At 35.4% G+C, this 21,449-nt stretch overlaps 1 protein-coding gene and 1 pseudogene across 7 annotated transcripts in view; one reads left to right on the top strand and one right to left on the bottom strand.

The window, feature by feature from the left end:
- PTPRA (protein tyrosine phosphatase, receptor type A) overlaps positions 1 to 21,449 on the bottom strand; it is a 114,793-nt gene that overhangs the window by 50,055 nt on the left and 43,289 nt on the right. For 6 of the 7 annotated variants that reach the window (XM_023537077.1, XM_023537072.1, XM_023537075.1 and 3 more), the window contains 2 exons: positions 2,337 to 2,415; positions 1,454 to 1,792 (listed from right to left, as the gene is read on the bottom strand). In XM_023537077.1, coding sequence (XP_023392845.1) covers positions 1,454 to 1,792; positions 2,337 to 2,409 — 412 coding nt within the window. In that variant the 5' untranslated portion in view covers positions 2,410 to 2,415. Of the gene's footprint in view, positions 1 to 1,453; positions 1,793 to 2,336; positions 2,416 to 21,449 lie in introns of those variants that run through there. The other variant, XM_023537089.1, reaches the window with a different exon arrangement.
- Positions 3,555 to 3,672, top strand: LOC111746847 (annotated as a pseudogene).

Below are 21,449 nucleotides of genomic sequence, written 5' to 3'. Positions count from 1 at the left end.
ATTTCACTGGCAACTGTTGTTCAAGGTCAGTAAAACACAAGGAAATCATTATGGTACATCAAGATGTCAGTCTGAAACCACACATTTTACTCATCACCACCATTCTACCAATACTCCCATAACTGTTACATCATAATTCTTGGTTAAATCAGTATTTGATGCTTTATATTATTATGCCCATGTAATATTATTACCTGCTGAGCTACTGGTATAATGTGATTACTTTTCTTGTATGATCTTTTTCTGGATTTAATCATTACCTTATATTTTTGCTTAGTTTTCTATTTCCCTCTTCCATTTCCTGTTTTCATCTTCTAAAACTCCTGTTATTTGGATACGAACATATTCTGAATTAATTCTTTAATTTTTAAAGTTTTCTTTCTTATTGACCTTTGCTTTTTTCTTTTTAAAATAAGCAAATGCATATGTAGATTCCTTTTTCTTCTATTTATACCACAAATAACAAATATACTGTGTACATTTCTGCACATTGTTGTTTTCAGTTAGCCTATCATTCTTGTTCTATATTAAAGAGCTGCTTCATTGTATGGATATACCTTAATGCATTTATCCAGTCTTCCCTATCAGTGTATGTTAAGGTTGTTTATAGAGTACTCTTACAAACAACACGATTTATCATTTCAAGCATGTATAAAAGAACACTGGTAGGATAAATTATTTTAAAGGTGTACTTGTAAACTGATGGATATTGCCTGATTTCCCTCTATTGGGAAATATATTCCCACTGGAAATGTGTCAGAGTGCCTGTTTTTCTACACTCTCTTCAATGCAGTAAATTATCAAACTTCTGTATCTATGCCAATCTGAGAGGTGAAAATTAGTATTTCACTAAATGAGGTTAGCATCTTTTCATATTTGGAAAGACCATTTACATTACTTTTTCTGAGAACACTCAGATATCCTTTGCCCAGGCTGGGCTGAAGCCCTGAACAAGCTGGCACTGCAACTCAACTGTTTCCCTGAGCTCCCTTTTCTAACTCCACCCTCTGGACAGGGGCCTTCCACTCCATATCTAATTGTTTCAGACATCCAGACCCATTCTCATTCCCATGGTCTCCATGGATCCCTTCCTTTTAAAGGCTAATCCTATTACTTAGATTCTATATCCTTTCATCTTTAGTCTCCTTGCATCATCAATTAGCTCCCTTCCTTTACGTTTTCAACCTTCTTCTCTACCTTTAAACACAATTAACCTCCCTAAATCTAACCAGGAACGCATGCAAAGCAGGACTTCCCCAAATCTTTCTTCTTTCCTCTTAATTGTGTTAACCAAATTTTCCTGATAATTCCTTTCCTCTAGGTTTCATCATTTTGCTTGGGGAATTTTACTTATTTCAAGAAATTTTATGGCTAGAAAATACAAACAAAAATAATAAAAGGGTAAATAAACCCAAAGAGCAAAAGAAAGAACAATAGAAACCATCTCTAGTACCTGAAGGAGGGAAAGTTTCTGGAGTGGTTGCTGCGGTGCTGGAATTCCCCTCCCAAGTTTCTGTTCTGGCATCTATGAACTGGTTATCTGGAAGCCACGTTCCATTTGGTGAAATTGTAGTGACTACAGAATCGGTGCTTACTATTCTTGTGGTCCCATTGTCAGAGTCTGAAGAATTGACAGTGGTTACATAGGTGGATTCCAGAGTTAGATTAGTGCTGAATGTTGGCGTCACAGAAGAAGTTACTGAAGAAGTAGGATTTGATGTTTTTGTCTCTTCTTTTACTGACTCTGCTGTGGATGCTTTAATAGATCTTGTAACGCCTACTGAAGGTGAAACTACAAACACCAAAAAAAATAAGGAAACATCACACTAAGAACATGATAGCTCAAAAGCTATGAGGCACAAAGCAACGAGTCTTAATAAGCTCTCAAACACTTGGAGACCAAAGACCAGACACACACACACACACACTCAATCACTCACACTTTTATCTAGTGCTGGGCCCTTCCTATCACCTTCAGAAGACTACGGTCTAACAGAGGAAGAAACTGATTCTTTACTTAGTTCCTCAGACTCAATATGCAAGAGTCTTAAATAGCAACTTTTTTTTTTTTTTTTAACTTTTCAGGAATGAATACATGATCTCTTTATTTACTTAAAGTAGTATGTATTTGGTATATGTCATAGTATGCAGCATGGTACAAAGAACAATGCTGAGCACTCACTACAACTCAGATTTCCAAAGACATTTACTTAACCATCATTTAAGTAAAATTTTAATATTTTTTCTTTAATACTACCTTGGTCTTCAAATTTGAGCCATTAAATGTGAAAGCAAAATTCTATTCCAAATATCAGTCTTATCAAATGACGATTTACCTGTGGTTGCATTGTTGGCACTGACATGTATCAGACTACTGCCAAGTAGAACAAGAATAAACCAGGAATCCATGCTGACCTGGAAAACAGAGAGCCATGTTAGATAAGGTTCTACGTTATAGTAAATGAGTATTTTGGGCAAAATCTTCCCAGCTATTAAACGTGCACACGAGACTGATGATCTTTTGGGAGTCTGACATGCACATTTCCCCCATGAATCCAACTACCTAATTAAATCTTTATACAAATAAGACTTAGTAAGAACAAACTTTTTTGAGCAGTGATTCTTAACCTTGGCTACACTTTAGGATTACCCAAAGAACTTTAAAAAATCTCCAATCAGACTTCATCTTTGGGGGTGAGAGAGAGGTAGATGTCCTTTTAAAAGCTCTCCAGGTAATTGCTATGTGCAGCTTTAGCATCTTCAAAATGAGAAGCGTGGAAAAGGTAAATTGACTGCACGAATGTACTGTCCTTTGAAGCAAATATTACACAGCTGTCCTCAACCTTTATTCCACCTCAAACCATATCAAAGGGCTGTGGCACATTCCCATCAGTAACACAAGCTCATCCGTCCATTCAAATTTGTGCCCTAAACTAGATACTAGGGAAACAACTGGGGAGCAATACACTCATAGGCCCCTATCTTCATGCGCCCTATGGCCTAGAGGTAATTCGGTATCGTAGTGATGTCCCAAGGGAAGTAGGACAGGCCTCTCCAAAATTGGGAAAGCATAAAGTTCCCTCCATAGGGTTAGGAAACAGACTGAAAGGCTGATTATTATATATGCATGTATGTCTAGTCTTGATAAATCAGTGGGAAATGGTTTAAAGAAAATTAACTATGCATTTGGGGGTGGTTAGATTACCTCATTCCATATACTAAAATAAAACTCAGATGAGTTGGAGAATTAAATGCTTAAAAACACATTATAAAAAGGAATAAATAAATATATGAGCTCAGGATAAGGATTTTCTAAACACAGAGGCAATGTAAGAAATTTCAAGTTAAATATGGAAAACCTGACAATAGAAAAAATAAAGCCTCTAAATATAAAATAAATCAATTATAAACAATGTTCATGGATAGGAAGATTCAATATTGTCAAGCTGTCAGTTCTTCCCAATATGGTCTATAGATTCCATGCAATCTCAGTCGAAATTCTAACACGTTATTTTGTGGATAGTGATAAACTTATTCTAAAGTTTACATAGAGAGTCTATGATTATGCTACCCTGAACATGCCCGATCCTGTCTGATCTCGGAAGCTAAGCAGGGTCGGGCCTGGTTAGTACTTGGAAGGGAGACCACGTAGGAACACCAGGTGCTCCTACCAGGCATAAAGAAAGAAAAAAGTTTACATAGGCAAAAGAATGAGAATAGCGAACTCAGTACTGAAGAAGAACGAAGTTGGAGAACTAATATTATCTGACTTACTATAAAGCAATAGTAATCAAGACAGTGTGATATTGATAAAAGACCAAACAAATAGGTCAGTGGACAGAAGAAAGAGCCCAGATTCAGACCTACATACAGTTAACTGATCTCTGATAAAGGAGCAAAGGCAATACAATGGAACAAAGAAAGTCTTTTCAATAAATGGTGCTGGAACAATTGGGCATACAGTACAAAAAAAAATCTAAACACAGACCTTATACTCTTCACAAAAATTAATTAAAAATGGAATATAGTTCTAAATGTAAATGCCAAACAATAAAACCTAGAAGATAACACAGGAGAAAATCTAGATGACCTTGGGAATGGTGATGACTTTTTAGATACAACACTAAAGGCATGATCCATGAAAGAATAAGCTGGACTTCATTAAAATTAAAAACCTCTACTCTACAAAAGACAATGTCAAGAGAATGAGAAGACAAGCTACAGATTAGGAGATGTGCCTTTTTGCAAGGCACATCTGTTAAAGAACTATTAGCTAAAATATACAAAGAACTCTTAAAACTCAACAATAAGAAAACTATCAACTCAATTAAAGCATAGTCAAAAGGCCTAAACAGGTATCTCATCAAAGAAGATACACAGATGGCAAGTAAGTATATATAAAAAAAGATGTTCAACAACATATGTCATTAGGAAATTGTAAGTTAAAACAAATGAGATACCACTACACACCTACCTATCAGAATGGTCAAAATCCAAAACACTGACAATACCAAATCCTGGTGAGGATTTGGAGCAACAGGAACTTTCATTCAGTTTGGCAGTTTCTTACAAAACTAAACATACTCTTACCATAAAATCCAACAATTGTGCTCCTTGGTGATTACCCAAGAGAACTGAAAACTTATATCCATACAAAAACATGCACACGGATGTTTACACTAGCTTTATTCATAACTGCTGAAACTTGGAAGCAACCAAGTTTTAGTAGGTGAATAAATAACCTGCAGCACATCCAGACCATTGAATATTATTCAGCTTTAAAAGGAAATGAGCTATCAAGGCATGAAGACATATGGAGGAATCTTAAATGCATATTTCTAAATGAAAGAAACCCGTCTGAAAAAGCTATGTACTATATGATACTCTTGAAAACATAAAACTATGAAGACAGAAAAAGATCAACAGTTGTGGGGTCAGGGAGGAGAAAGGGAATGGATAGATGGAGCACAGGATTTTAAGGGCAGTGAAACTATTATGTATGATAACACAATGGTGAATACATGTCATTATACATTTGTCTAAATCCACAGAATGTATAACACCGAAAGTGAACTCTAATGTAAACTATGGACTTTCGGTGACAATGATGTGTCCATGTAGGTTCATCGGCCGTTAAATGTACCACTGTGGTATAGGATGTCAATAGTGGGCGAGTTTGCACATGTTTAGGGCAGGGAGTATTTGGGAATGCTATAATTTCTGCTCAATTTTTCTGTGAACCTAAAACTGCTCTAAAAAAAGTGTTTTTTTAAAAAAGGAAAAAAACTGAGGAAATTGTCACAAATAAGACAAAAGATTAACACATGAACTTATATATCAATATGGAAAACATTAAAACCCCAATCCTGAAAAATATGAAAAATGAATTTAAACATAATTTATAGAAAAGAAAAAGCAACAGCTAATAAAGAAAAAAAGTGTTGACCATCTCCACTAATCAAAGGAATATAATAATGAGATGACATTTTTACTTTCCAAATCAGAAAAGATCAATCATAAAGTATTCAGTGCTGGTGTAGGGGTTCAGAAGAGGCTTCTCCAAAATGTACCACTTTGGCATGTAAATTATTTTGAGCTGAAGACAATTAAGACTTTGAAAGCTAAACAGAAACTTGTATCTCTCTTTTAATGAATTTAAATTAGGAGACTTGCCCACAATGAGTTATAACTGGAAATAACTTTTTTCAACCTATCTATATGGCAGGGCAAACATATACTTACTGAACATCTGCTCTTATCATCCATCCTATGAACAACCTTTCTCTTTTCTGAAGCCCAAAGACACCTTACCTCATCCTAAGCTCAGAATGTCAAAATATACCTCATTTTCTCTTTTTGTCTTTGAACCTTTTATATGGGCTCTTTGACTCTCATGTATGTGGGGTTTCCATGCATACATATGTAATTAAATTTGGCTAACTTCTCTTGTTAATGTGTCTCATGTCAATTTAATTATTAGACCAACTGAAAGAACCTAGGAGGGTGGAGGAAAGATTCTTCCTCTCTACACTAGCAAGAGTCACATGAAAAGAAGGTAAATACTGGCAAGACTGCCAACTAACCTGTAATAACAAATCCCTTCCAGAAAGATTATACAAGAACTTAAAGGTGTCCATATTGTTTTCTGATGCATTTCCATGGTTCTATTCTGAAGTAAATGTGAATAATCTGAAACTCAGAATAAAATGATATAGAGACATTCATTAACTGGAAAAGTAGAAATAATCCAAATACCCAATAGGGAAAATAGAAAAAAGTTGAAATAAGTATTATGTTGCTTTCAAGATGACATAGTGTTGCTATTTAAAATGCTATATTCACATGGACAATAGACTAGTGGCTACCAGAGGGTAGTAGGGGAGTGGGGAGGAGGGAGGCAGATGGGGAAGAAAAAATAAAATAAAAATAAAAATGGGTGAATTGTATAGTATGTGAATTATATCTCAACAAAACTGTTAAAAAAGAAAAAATGCTATATTCAAAAAAAGTTTAAGAAAATGGAACAAGCTCTTCATTTTTTTAAGTTTAAAAAACAAAACAAAACAAAACAGATCCCTTGAACTCTTCTCTAATTTCCTTTCCAATATCTCTGTCCTGTCTTTATTTTTTTCTCTATCCAACCAAGAAAACTTAGTGTCAGTTCAATCTGTCCCTTGTTAATATCCTAAATTCCTTTGCTATATTGTTTTATTACACCTACATGGGAACATCCCCACCTCCCCCCAAAAAACCAATCCTGAACGAATCCAACTGTCAGCCCTACACATGAACTGCCAAATGCTCCTTAAGGCAATCAAAGAACTCATAAGGTTGATATCAGTATTTCTGTCTCAATGGAACTTCGAATACTTTCTGCAATCTTTCTATATTTCCCTACTCGGCTCTCTCTCCAATTATCCATAGCAGTGATTTAAAAGAACCTCCTCTCCTCCCCTGGCCATCTCCTCCCACACCCTTGAGCTGTTGGTCTTGCCTTCATTTCAGAGAAAATAGAAGCCTTTGGGCTGGGACACCCTTAAATCCCAGTCGCCATATTTAAAAATTTCTTCCTTTGCTGCAATTTCTTCTAAGAATCTCAATCCATTAGAAGGAACCTTATCCCATACATCCTCTATCACCATCTCCTAGATTTAATTCCTCCCTTTTATAACTGCATTTAAACACAAAAATTTCTCAAAGAATAAAAGGAACTCCTTTGATTCTACATCAATTCTCCAGTTAGCATTCTCTCTACTCCACCTTGCAGCCAAATTTCTAGAAAGTTGTGTCCATGGCAACCTGGCTTCTTTTTCTACCATTCCACTAAAAGAACCACCTCATTTTTAAAGAATGAGCTTTTAAAAAATATTTCCAACTCATCCACAAAGGTCTAATTTCCCTAATATGTAAAGGATGCCCACAGATTAATAAAAGGGGGATCAAAAATCCAAAAGAAAAATGGACAAAAGATATGAAACAATTCACAGAAAACCAAACATTTTTCTTAAATATATGAAAAGATGCAAAACTTCACTCATAAGCAGAGAAAGCCAAATTAAAACTATACTGTAATACCATTTTTCGACTATCAGATAGAAGCAACTATTAAAAAAACTTGAACACTGCACTGGGTTGAGCAAACAGGTGCTTCATACGATCTGTAAATATTTAACAGAATTACAAAAGCCCAATCCTCTGACACAATTCTACTTGAAAACTTTATAGATACACCCATATTTTTTAAGTGACCTATGTACAAGGTTATTCAATGCAGTATTGTTTGCAATAAAAAAATACTGGTAATAAGCTAAATGTTTATCAGTAGGAGACGGAAACATGATTAAATAAGTCATGGCACATTCATTAAATGTAACACTATGCAGCTGTTGAACAGAATGAGGAGGATCTTTGGAGATTTTAGTACACAAGACAACCTTTGATTTTGACCCTAAAAATAACTTTTACAAAAAAAATAAATTAAAATTCACAGGATCGGGGAAGCCCACTGGTATTTTTTTCTCACCTCCCACACCTCCTTGTTTTTAAATCCCTCAACCTTTCTCTGATTTGTTGACAACCCATACTATTCCAAATTCATCTCTTCACACACCTCTCTCTGGGGATTTGAAAAGTTGGTTTTCGATGATGATCTAGCTTCGACATATGAAGTTAAATGGTTTGAATCTGAGGGAAAGATGCACTACCAAATGTCAGAAGGAAACCAGCCCTGCTAGCTATAGTTTGGATGATTAGAATGTGTGCACAGAAACCCTGTGCACACATTCTAATAGTGGGAACAGTTCCACCTTGTCACAGGATGATTTTAGGATGAGCTGAGCTACTAATTGTGATATTTTAATATTATTTAAAAAATTAGTTTGTCTGACAGCTTCTTATAAAACTAAGTATATACCTACTTTATGTTTCTGTAATTCCATTCCTATATATTTACCCAAGAGAAATAAATCACATGTCCCCAAAAAGACTAGTACAAGAATGTTCATAATAACAAGAAACTGAAAACTCAGGTAATAATAAGAGGCTATATATGATATTTTCTCACAATGGAGTATTGCTAAGCAACAAAAAAGAAAGTTACTGATACATACAACAACATGGGTGAATCTAAAACACATTATGCTGAGTGGAAAAAAAAGCCCATGCAAGAGCGTATACAATGTATGACTACACACACACACACACACACACACACACACACACACACACACACACACACACTTCTAGAAAAAGCAAAACTATGGTGGCAAAAATCAGAACAATGGTAGCCTGGGAAGAAACGGAAGATTTACTGTAAAGGTAACATGAGGGTACTTCCTGGACAATAGTAACATTCTGTATCTTGACAGGGAATTGAGTTCCATGACCTAATGTATTTTTCAAAACTCACTGAATAGTAACTTAAGATTTGTGCATTCACTGTACATAAATTTTACCTCTAAAAAAGACTCTACCCATTGACAAATATTGTAAATGATACACATGTTTAAGTATTGAGAAGAAGTATACTAACACATGCAATTTACTTTGAAATACCTTAAAACAATATGAATTGATGGATGAATAAAGGGATGGATAAACAAATATGTGATAAGGCAAGTATAGTAAAATATTAATTGTAGAATCTAGGTGGTAGATATAAAATTCTCTCAGTTTTTATCTCTATTTGAAAATTTTTGTAATAAAAGGCTGGTAAAATAACCAGCTCAGAGAGAACTGGCATTTTTACGGTATTGAATTTTATAATCCTGGGACATAGTATTTTCTCTATTTATTCAAGTTTTTATGTTCCTCAAAGTATTACTGTATTTTTTTTTTTTTTGTCTTATCCATTTCTGGTGAGAACATTTAAGTTCTTAATTTCAATTATACAAGACAGTGTTATCAACTATAGTCATGTTTTACATTAGATCCCCAGACAACTTATTAAAACATTACTTTTGTTAAACAGGAGGGACACTGGTATTCCTCCCCTTCACTGCAATTAAAAAAAAGTAAAGAATGCTCATTACAAGATATACAAACAGAAGGAAATAAAGCAAAACATAAGTCTCATTCACCTCCTGCCAGTCTCATTTTCCAAAGTGATCATTAAATACTTTTTTCTATATCCTTCAGAAATTTCCTATACTATACTAGCATATACTTACACATTAAAAAATTATAAAGAGGATATTACACATACTGTCTACAGCTTGCATTTTTGCTTAAATAATAAATCCTGGACCTCTGTCACATCAACAAATCTAGCTACCTTTCTTTTTAGTAGTTGCATACTGTTTCATTATACAGATATATCACAATTATTTTAACTCGTCTTTCTGTCTGCTTTTGCTAAGTAAGAGTCAATTATATACGGTTTCCTCCTTTATTCTACATATCAAAAGTCTGTGGACCGGTACTGGTCCATGGCCTGTTAGGAACTGGGCTGCACAGCAGGAGGTGCTCGGTGGGCAAGCGAGCGAAGCTTCTCCCCAGTGCTAGCATCACCGCCTCAGCTCCACCTCAGATCATGAGGCATTAGATTCTCATAGGAGCATTGTTCCTGGTGCCAAAAAGTTTGGGGACCACTGCTATATATCATTTTTGATTAGGCAAACAAGGTCTCAGTAAAGATAGAATTATATATTCCAGGAAAGCCAAAATAATGGAAGAAACTCAAGTTTATACACTGTTCATTTTTCAAAAAGTACTTGTGAATCATAAGCCTTTAACTGTGAATGCAGAAAACTGAGCAGGGAGGCTGTGGGAGATGAGTCATGAAGTTTGGGCAGTTCTCTAATTTACTGGACACAATGGCACACACACTGCGTTCTCTCTCCTACCCTACCACACCCAGACAAAGGGCCAATATACAGTCCTTATTTCATTACAAAATCATTTCTTACTTAAAAAAACTGTTTCCACTGCACATACATTAGAAGGCTCAGTCTGGAAAGATTAACATTCAAATAAGAGGAAAATCAAAATTCCATTAGCAGTACTTAAAAGCCCTGGGATAAATGACAATGGAAATTCTAAAAAATTATAGCTGTTGTTTTCATGATATTTGAGTGTCTAAGAACATTTTCTAAATTTTCTTAAAATTCGAAATCAGCATAGTTGATTTGAGACATTCTCCAGGAATACACGTTGAGGCTCTGAATTCTGAAATGGATGATGGTGCCTCCTGGCTATTAAAAATCACACATGCTAGCCCTCCCATCTCAAAGCCCAGTTGCACTGAGCACTTTGTATGCCTCTTCTTGCTTAATCCTCCCCAACCATACAATGCTGATATTGGTATACCTTTGGGGGTGTGGGAGCTTGAACTGCAGAAACTTTGAATGTTAAATTTATAAACAATTTATTATATATGCTAACACATGTATTAGGGGTAAAATATGTAAAATATATATCCTTCACTTAAAGTGAAGGAACCATTCACAGACATACACGTTGGTTTCTGGCCAAAGACACAAATTCCCTGTTAGTGGACCCTGAGAGATAAGGTCCTGAGACATAAGCTTTCCTCACCTAAGAGCAAGGAGAGGAAGAACAAAGAAAATTGGGTGTTAAAGAGAAATTGCCCATTCCTCAGCTAGGTGTGGACAGGTGACTAAATTCTGACCAAGGAGATATAAGATAAAGTATATTATGAGATCTCTAAGAAGGTGATTTAAAAGGGACGGAGTCTTTTTTCACAGACCTCCCTCCTGTAGTCTGGAATTTAGATGTGATGATTAGAGCCGCAGCAGTAATTATAGACCCTGAAGTGACTTTGAGGATAGCAGAATAGACAGCTAGAAAGGGAATGAGTTCTCCAATGACACTGTCAAACTGCCATACTGGCCATACTTACTTTCAGATTTCATATATATGAGAAAGAAATAAACCTTATTTTATTTTCTGATATACACAACCACCCCCAATCCTGATACAGCTAGCTATAAAGACTAAGACTTGTGATGATCTAGGAATGGGAATGATGAGGGAGGGTGCTCTGGAATTCATTTTTTTCTCAGCGCTCTTGCTAGTAAGCACAGTGCTGCACACATTTGCTAAATAAAGTGTTATAAGGAATTAACGTTATGAATTCCCCACTAGCAAAGGAGAGTTCAGCTAATCTGCACATTCCCCAAAGTTTACACTTTGGCTGTGATAGCTTTCACTGAGTCCATCTATTTAAAGTTAAGTGTTCAATATTCAATACATTAGTACTGATAAAATATGATCAAGTATCAGGTATATATTATCTCAATATTCGCTTGGTTAAATCTCATAGCAACTCTACAAACTAGATACTCTTCTTTCTCCCATTTTGCAAATAAAGAAACTGAGAGATGGTCACATAGGTCGTAAATGTGGAAGTAGAATTCAAATCTAGGATTACCTGACTTTTCCTCTTATCACCATTTGGTCCTTCAGAAGCTTAAAGACTAATGAAGAAACAGAAAAATCTTCCTAATGGCAACTAAAACTAAGTGATGATGATATCCATTTTACAGATTTCTAAACAAAGGGGCAGTGATTTTTTTTTAATGTGCTCACGTTAATCAACCACTGATTTTCAGATATTCAATATATGACTGCTCAAGTATTAGTGCTGATTTTAAGTAAACTCACCTCTTCTGTAGAGATAAAGCTCCCTGAGGAAAAAAAATGTATTCAACTCTCAGCCTTATTGAGGATGTCTCTCAGGGGTGAGAGAAACAAAGAAGTGGCAGCTCGGAGTGTTAGCTCCGTCCTGGGCCTCCTCCTAGGGCAGAACCTGTTCAGGTTCTCTGATTTGAGAAAAAGGAACCTAGAATGAGGGTTCAGTTCCTTAGCCAGTTGTTCACTCAATCAACATTTTATTATTTACATTAAGAACAAAAATTATTTTTACAACTACAATCCTTGGTTGCCTATAGCAGGTACTTGTACTAGGCATTCTCTACACTTTAACTCATTAAATCCTCATAACTGTCTTATGAGTCAGGTATTGTTTTACCAGTCTACAGATGAAGAATCTAAAGATCACAGAGGTTAAAGAATTTGCTCAAGGCCACATACCTAATAAGTAGCTATTAAGATTCAAACTTAGGGCTTTTATTTTATTTTATTTTTTAGGCAAGGCAACCCTTGGTTGACCTCACAGATTGCAAGGACCTTGTCAGTTTACAATCCCTTATTTTTCATGCCTACAGCACCTGGTCTTCCTAGCTGGTCTCCCATCCAAGTACTTGCCAGGCCCAACCCTAGCTTAGCTTCTGAAATTAGATGAGATTGGACTTGTTCAGGATGGCATGGCCATACACCAAACTCAGGGCTTTTAAAATTCCAAAGCTCACATTCTTCCCTTCATGCTTTACCAGATATTGGGAATACAGAGACAGATTAGATATGTACACTGTTATCAAGTAGCTCACTAACCAGTAGTGAGGCACAAATAAACTATTTACTCAAACCCTGAATTAACACCTGCCATAAATGACGTTAGCCAATTAATACTAAGGTAAAGTGGTGAAACTGCGGACCAGAGAAGGAATTTTTCAGGGAGGTAATGCTTGAGCTGAAATGGAAGGATAACTCGAGTACTTAGCCAAGAGAAGGGTCAGAAACAATCTTTCAAGCAGAGAGTGCTTGGAAGCTTGAAAAAGCTTTTCTGGTTCTAGGAATGGCAAAGAGCTTGTTAAGGGCATCAAACAGGACCTCAATAAATATGTTAAATGAATGTGAAAACTGCAAACATGAAAGACGGGTCTGCGAGCATATGTGGAGGAAATGCAGGTGATGAGGCCAGAGGAAGTAGCAGTCAGATCACGAAGGGCCCTGTTGGCTATAACAAAAAGTTTTGACTTTCCACTGAACACAGAGAGGAACCATCAAAGGGTTTAGCACAAGGAGGTTGACAGGAGTGATCTAGATTTTAGAAACAGTGAGTGACAGCAGGGTGAAGGATTAAATGGTGGGTCTGAGGTTAGGGGAGCCGCTGACTGAAGCTTTCAGAAGTAATTTAGCCAATAAACCAGGAGGACCTCAGAGCAGGCCAGGAATATCTAGAAGAGACTGATAACAGAATTTACAGGGGTAGAACTGAAGACTTAATGAGATGCCAGAGGTAAAAAATACCCAGGTGTGACTTAGGTGAATCATAATGCTATAAGCAGGAGGGTGACTGCTTTGGGACATACCATGGGGAAGGTTATGAGCTGAACATGCAAAATGTACATGTTGTATCTACATGGGGCAAGGGTGGGGGTGGAAGTAGGAGAAGGGGCAGAATGGCAGACAGGCAATGATAGAGCAACTGCCACAGAAGCCAGGCAGTAAGCCAAAGAAAGGAAGAAGACGGTTGTAAGGGTGACAAAAGCAGCAATGGCAAGTCAGGCAAGTGACATCTGACAAGCACAGGAGGAAAGAATAGGTGGGTGTTGATGAGTAGAAAACGGATACATGCCACCAAGGGAGAGCAGGGTAGGAACAGCACACTGAATACTTGCCAGTGAGAGAAAACAGCTTAAAAACTGCTGAAGGCTTCTGAAGAAGTCCTAGAACACCAGAAATCAACTTTCATTATAGATCTTCTAGAGAAAAGCACTGTGACAGGGGGGTCTAAAATAAAAGGAAGAGGATCCCTAAAATTAGCAGGAGTCCAAGGTCCTGAAGAGCAGTTTGCTTCCACAGATGAAATCTTGTAGAGAATGAAAGAAGACAACTAAGGCTGTAAAACAGATCGTTAAATTCCACTGCCTTTAAGTTAGATCCAAGGGAAGATTCAGTTTAGGACCTGAGAGACGTGAGCTTGGAGGCAAGAAGGTCAATCAGATTACTTCAATAAACAAGCATACAAAATAGTTTGGTACAAATTTATATTGCAGATGAATTAAGAAAAAGAACAATATGGGAAAGTATTTGTTCTGCTTAAAGCACACCTTAGAATAAACTATCAGATATATAAAACCAAAGTACAATACAGGTTACATGAATAAAGTAAAAAATAAAAACAAACCAGGGACAGCTATGAAAAAGAATAGGAGGAATCCATTTACTCGATGTTAAGGCTTAGTATATAGCTACCATAATTAAGACGGTGTGATATTAGCAAAGGGATAAACATATAGATCTATGGAACAGAGAAGCAGAAACAAATCCACACAAATATGCCCAAATAATTTTTGACAAAGTTACAAAAGCAATTTAATGGAAGAAGGACAGTGTTTTGAACAAATGGTGGTGGGAAACTGGATATTCTCATGCAAAAGAATGAAGTTGGACCCCTTCCTTACACCATATATAAAAATTAACTTAAAGTGGATCAAAGACCTAAACATAAGAACTAACATTATAAAAACCCTTAGGAGAAAATATAGGAAAACAGTTTCAATGATAATGAATTAAGCAATGATTTTTTAAACATAACACCAAAAACAGTTAACAACAACAAAAAAAGGTAAGTTGGACTTCATCAAAATTAAAAACTTCTGTGTATCAAAGGATACTATCAACAGAATAAAAGGAAACCATAGATGGAAAAAAATATGTGAAAATCAACTAATTGATAAGGAATGAAAACCGGAATACATAAACTCCTACAACTCAACAACCAAAAATATCAATCCGATTTAAAAAATGGGCAAAACACTTGAATAAACATTTCTTCAAAGGATATATACAAATGGCCAATAAGCATATGAAAAGATACTCAACATCGCTAATCCTTAGGGAATTGCAAATCAAAACCATACGGAAATACTATTTATTTCGCACCCATTAAAATTAACTATTATAAAAAAAAAAAACAAGTGTTAACAAGGATGTGGAGAAACTAGGACCCCTGTGCATTGCTCGTGGGAATGTAAAATGGTACAGCCACTGTGGAAAACAGTAAGGTGATTCCTCAAAAAATTACCATATGATACAACAATTCTACTTCTGAGTCTATACCCAAAAGAACTAGAAGCAAGGATTCAAACAGATATCTGTACACCAATGTTCATAATGGCACGATTCACAATAGCTAAAAGGTGGAAGCAACCTAAGTTGCTGGATGAATGGATAAACAAGATGTGGTATATACATACAGTGGAGTATTATTCAATCTTAAAAAGGAAATTCTGACACATGCTACCGCATGGATGACCCTTGAAGACATCATACTAAGTGAAATAAGCCGGTAACAAAAGGACAAATATTGTATGATTTCATTTATATGAAGTATATAGAGTAGTCAAATTCATAGAAACAGAAAGTAGAAAGGTGGGTGTCAGGGGCTTGGGGAGAGGGGAGAATGGGAGAAGTTGTTTGATGGCTATAGAATTTCAGTTTTGCAAGATGAAAATATTTTGGAGATGAACAGTGGTAATGATTACCCAACAACGTGACTAAATTTAGTGCCACAGAACTATACACTGAAAAATGGTTATAATGGTAGATGTTATATTACATATATTTAACCACAAATTTTTAAAAATATGGACTAGGAAAATCTTGCAAAGCATTTATCTGATAAGAATTGACATGCAGATATATAGAGAACTCTCAACAGTCAACAATAAGAAAATAAGTATCCCAATAAAATAATGGGCAAAAGATCTGAACAGACATTTTCGCCAAAGAAGATGTACATACGGTAAACAAACATTAAAGATGCCACTAATCATTAACCATTAGAGAAATGCAAAGTAAAACATAAGATACTATATACAAAGTAAAACATAAGATACTAAATAACTTTAACATAAAAAATTACAAGTATATAATACACAATAAAAATAAAACAAGGCCAAGGATGGTTCTTTGATAAACTAACAAAATAGATAAAAAGGCACAAGTAATTTTTTATTATTGGTTATTCCTGTAATTTCAAAACAGCTTTATAACTGACATAATAAACTGAGCACATTTAAAGTGTAAAATTTATTATTTTGATGTATGTATATAGCAGTGAAACCGTTACCACAGTCAAGAAACTGTGAACATAACCATCACCTCCCCCAAAGCTTTCTTATGTCCCTATGTAATCCCCCTCTTGCTCTGCCCACTGCACTGTCCCCAAGCAACCACTGATATTTTTTGTTGCTGGAGATTAATTTGTATTTTCTAGGGTTTTATATAAGTGAAATCATGCATTATTGTATTAATCATGTGTTTCTGATGCTTTGGCATCTAGGGCCTTGCTAACCCTGGAAAGACTGCCCCTCTTGGGGTTAGCTAGTTTCTAGAAATGGTAAACTATTCACCTGCTAGTGTGCTTGTCATATGCAAATCAACCAATCCAGAACTCATACCCCAACCACCTGCTTATTGGGCTCTCACACTCTGAGACACTATCCACCTGTTCCATTTACTCCAGGGCCAAGTACTGGGCAATTAGGGACAGGCTCTAAATTCCAGAGCCGGCTGATATTATCAATAAAAAGTGGAAATAACTACAGATACAGTAAATGAAAACAGACAATTAAACGTAGGCAAATAATTTTGAAAACTTAAAAGAATGAACAAATCTCTGGAAAAACAGAACTTGAAACTAGCTCAGAAAGAAATGTAAAAAAAAAAACAAAAACAAAAAACAAAAAAACAAAAAAACAGCCCTGAATACTCTTGTACCCATTAAAAAAATTGAAGCAGAAGTTTACATTTTTCCCACAAAGAAAATATTGGGCTCAGTTGTTGAGAAAGAATGGGAATAATTTCCAACTCATCCTAAGAAGTGAGTGAAACCTGGTACTAAAGTTGGACAAAAACATTGCAAGAAAGAAAATTACAGTCTCACTTCTACTCAATAAAATATTCAAAAATCCTAAACAAAATATTAACAAATTGTACCTGGTATATAAAAAGATAATCCATGATCAATCTGAGTTTATCCAAGGTATACAAGGATGTTTTAATATAAAATCTATAACTATAATTCACCTATATCAAAGAAGAAAGATTGTATAATCATTTCAACTGATGACGGAAAAGCGCTGGATAAAAACAAATAAATTGATGATTTTTTAAAAACCCTCTTAATTAGGAACAGAAGACTTCCTTAAACTGATAAAACAATTACTATGCTGAAACAACAGCAATAACCCTACACAATTATCATCTTCAATAGGGAAACACTGAAAGCATTCCATCTAAAATCAGGAATAAGACAAACTGATCTGCTTTCACTTCTATTTAATAATGTATACGAGGTCCTAGCCTTTGCAATAAAAAAAAAGAAATTAGACCTATAAAAATTAGATAGGATAAGACTATTTGCAGGAAACATAAATGTTTATATAGGCAATCCTTAAGAACCTAGAGGCAAATTATTACAAATAAGAGAAGTTATCAAGGTAACTAAATACAGTATTTTTATTCTCTAGCGAAAATAGCCACATTTGCACTCAAGAAAGGGTCTTGTTTGTTAGGTTGAAAGAGAACAAATCATATATAAATGCTGATGACTTCCTGTGAAGTATGTAGAAAATGGCAGGAAATGCTGACATTGGACAGCCCAAAGGATCCAAATGAGATGAGGTCCATTTTTCAAGAATTCTTTTCTGGAAAAATGCTCTAAGCTGTAATGGTTTAGAGAACTTAAAAAATTAAGGTTTTGCTGGGTGAATGTAACAGAACTATTGTCAATAAGGTTAAGTACTATCAATAGCTGAATTGCCAAACCAAAGAGTCTAGCCTTGATAGGAATGGAAGGTAAATATTAAAGATAATTAAGAGAAAATAAATGACTTAAGTGACTGAAAACTCAGAAGATGTAAGGGAATATTTTACAGTGGGAACAACAGAGTAGGTAAACTGTAAGGCCCCAAGAAACTAATTTCACCAAAATTGTTTGGAAACTATTCTGATAGGCTGTAATCCTTGAAAATAAATCAATAAATATGGTTAACTCTATATAGTTATGGTTTCCTTGAGATGTAGGAATTAAATGCCAGTAAAATCCTTTACTACCCCCAGATTATGCCACAGGCAGCTTGCTTAATATCCCTACAAAATTCAGCCTTTACTTCTTTCTCTACTCCTACAGGTAAAACAAATTTCAGTATTGATTATCTTCTTTTAAAAAGTTAATCATGAGTATGTAGGTTATTTGAAGCATCCATCAACCTCTTATCCAACAGTAATTACACAAAGGTAAAATTTAAATATAAATAACTTTAACATAAACATTAAATTCTGGCCTAATAACTTGGCAAAAATTAGGCTGTATGTCATTTTATCTATTAAATACTGGTGAATACTAACATCAATGGCTATGACACTAATCAATACTGAAATCTTTTATCTGGAAGGAGGATTGTTCATATATTCAGTGTCTGCAAATAGCTCCCACTGAGCTAAACATAGTGCAGTGTGCACTCTACGAAAGAGTCCATGAGACAGGCTTTGGGGGTGGGGGAGGGTACGTTAATTCTTTCACATTGCCTGTGGAGAGTCTGGCAGCAATGAAAGCCTAGAAAACTCATGAAAGGCCCTTTTATAACCATGGTGAATGTGGAACACAAAAGCAAAGTCAGATGACCTACTTAAAGCTTTGCTTTTACTGATGAGAATTCATTCTCATTCTAGATTAGTCTCTTTCTAGAAAAAGAAAACCTTACATAATGGTTGGAAAATTAAGATACAGGGAGTATAATTTTATTAAGTTCCAATCTTCCCTCTCAAATATCAGCTCAAGACCTAGGATCTGTGGCCAAAGACAAGATTGTTGCACTGAAGTAAAGAGATTAGCTCTCATAAGGCTCTGAGAGCTAATCTCTTCTTTACTTCAGTGCAACAATGTATTCTCTGACTACTGGGCTTTGATGAAATTTAAGTTCTATAATCTATCGATCAGATCAGAAATTTGGGCTAATAATATCATGAAAGAAAATAGTTTCATAATCTCTTCCTGAATCCTATACAAAGCAAATGGATGGTAAATCTGTGTTGAAAGGTAAAGACAGCCTAAGTTCCTTCAAAGCAGAGAACTAATCATGGGCTCATTTGTTCAACTAAGTTCCTTGACATGTGCAGGTAGGGAGGTAAAGAACAGAGATGCTCCTGCCTTAGAGGAGCTCACATCTCAAGTGTTTTTTCACCTACCTTTCTCATGTTACTCAAAACATTTCAGGTTGGTCAATAAAATTCTTATCATCCAAGAGGTAAATGAATATGGTTTTTCTTCATTTTGATTCATTAACTCTTTCCTTTACATTGAAGAATAAGATGGAAAATTCCTGTCTCATTCTTCTCTTCTATGATTAATTTCCCATTTAAAAATCCTCTGATCTCTATTTGGCTAAATTAATAGATATTTACAGAATGCCTACTACACATGCCAAACTGCAAACATTTTTGAGGAATAAAGAAACTTGACATAGTCTCTCCTCAAGTGCTCCTTTCATTACTTCTAATCCCACTTCATGTGTGTCCTCTCCTTCCTCCCTTTCTTTCCCCAATTTTGCTTTGAAGGATTAGGTAACCAGTTCAAGATCACAGAGATAGATCTAGAGTCAAGATTCATCAATTCCCGGTTCACTAATTTTCTGAAGGGAAATGGGAGAAAATTGGTGGGAGGTGGGGGTATCTCCCAAATCTCAATATAGTTCTAAATCAATCTCAACTCTCCTTCCACTACCTCCCTTGGCACACATCCCACAACATTTGTTTGGTGTCATCCAGTCTTTATACTGGCAACTGCTTCTGTTTGGAAGCTTCTGCTCCCAGTTCTCTCACATCAGCTGAGTCTCAGCTTAAATGAAACTGTTTCAGTTAGTTATGATATGACCATTCTAAGCTCCTCCTGACTCCGAATATTCACTATCATAGCAGTACATTCATTGTTCTCACAGAACTTAATTATATATATTTACCTGTCAATTATAATCAAGACTCTATGCTCCATGTAGATCAAAGACCATGTCTGCTCTGCTCACAGGATCTACCTAGCACCTATCTCAGGCAGATCAATCAGTCCCTGTAGCAACTAACTCTTTCTTAAAAGAATCTCAATTCCTGAAACTAGATTAAAATGATTCAATACTCCTAGGCAAGGCCAGAAACAAATGTAAATCCTCTCTAGAAAAAGATATCATCCCAGGTCTCAAATCATTTCTATAAATAATTTTAAAGATATAATGTCTGGTCCATGAGGTGGTAACATGAGAATAGTAGAAAATGGACAAGAACAGTACCACAGTATTAAGAACTACAGCTAAGAATCGGTTATTTATATGTATATACACATATACACAAACACATATATATATGTATATATGAAATGTTATATATTATGAAATGTAATGGCAGAACTAAAACAGAAAAGGACCAAATAAAAATTATAAAACTGAAAAAATACAACGGCTGAAGTAAAGACCTTAATAGATGGATGTAAGAACAGACAAAATATAGTTGAAGAGAGAATAAAAGAAAATTAAGACAGGTCTAAAGGAAGTATCTGGAATAAGCATCGGAAGGTAAGAGGATAAAAAATACAAAAGAGAGGGTAAGAAGTATAGAAGATACAATAAGATGATCTAATCTACATATAATTTGAGTCCAAGATAAGAGGAAAGAGAGAAATAAGGCAGAATAAATAGCTGAAGAGGCAAAGGCTGAAAATTCTCCAAAACTGACAAAAGACATCAAGCCACAGATTTGAGAAGTCCTAAGAACCCCAAGCAGATAAATAAAAAGAAAATCTGCATCTAGATATATCACAGTAATACTTCTAAAAACAAAGAATTAAAAAAAAAAATTATTAAGCAGTCAGAGGGAAAAAAAGACACTGGTAGATTTTTAGAAAGATGGCTACAAAAACTCCTCCATCTCTGTACACATATCTTTTATAATGAGAATGACCAACAACACATTGAAAAGCAAAACACTGAAATCAGTTATCACTAAAACAGGACAAGAAAAGCATGTTGGCTATCATCACTATGATTTACTCATCTTCTAGAACAGGGCCAATGGTGTCAGTTGCAACTACT

This window comes from Pteropus vampyrus, unplaced genomic scaffold (assembly GCF_000151845.1).
Source record: "Pteropus vampyrus isolate Shadow unplaced genomic scaffold, Pvam_2.0 Scaffold7, whole genome shotgun sequence".
Lineage (NCBI taxonomy): Eukaryota > Metazoa > Chordata > Mammalia > Chiroptera > Pteropodidae > Pteropus > Pteropus vampyrus.
The sequence above is the reverse complement of the archived record's forward strand: the minus strand, read 5'-3'. Positions and strand labels throughout refer to the sequence as shown.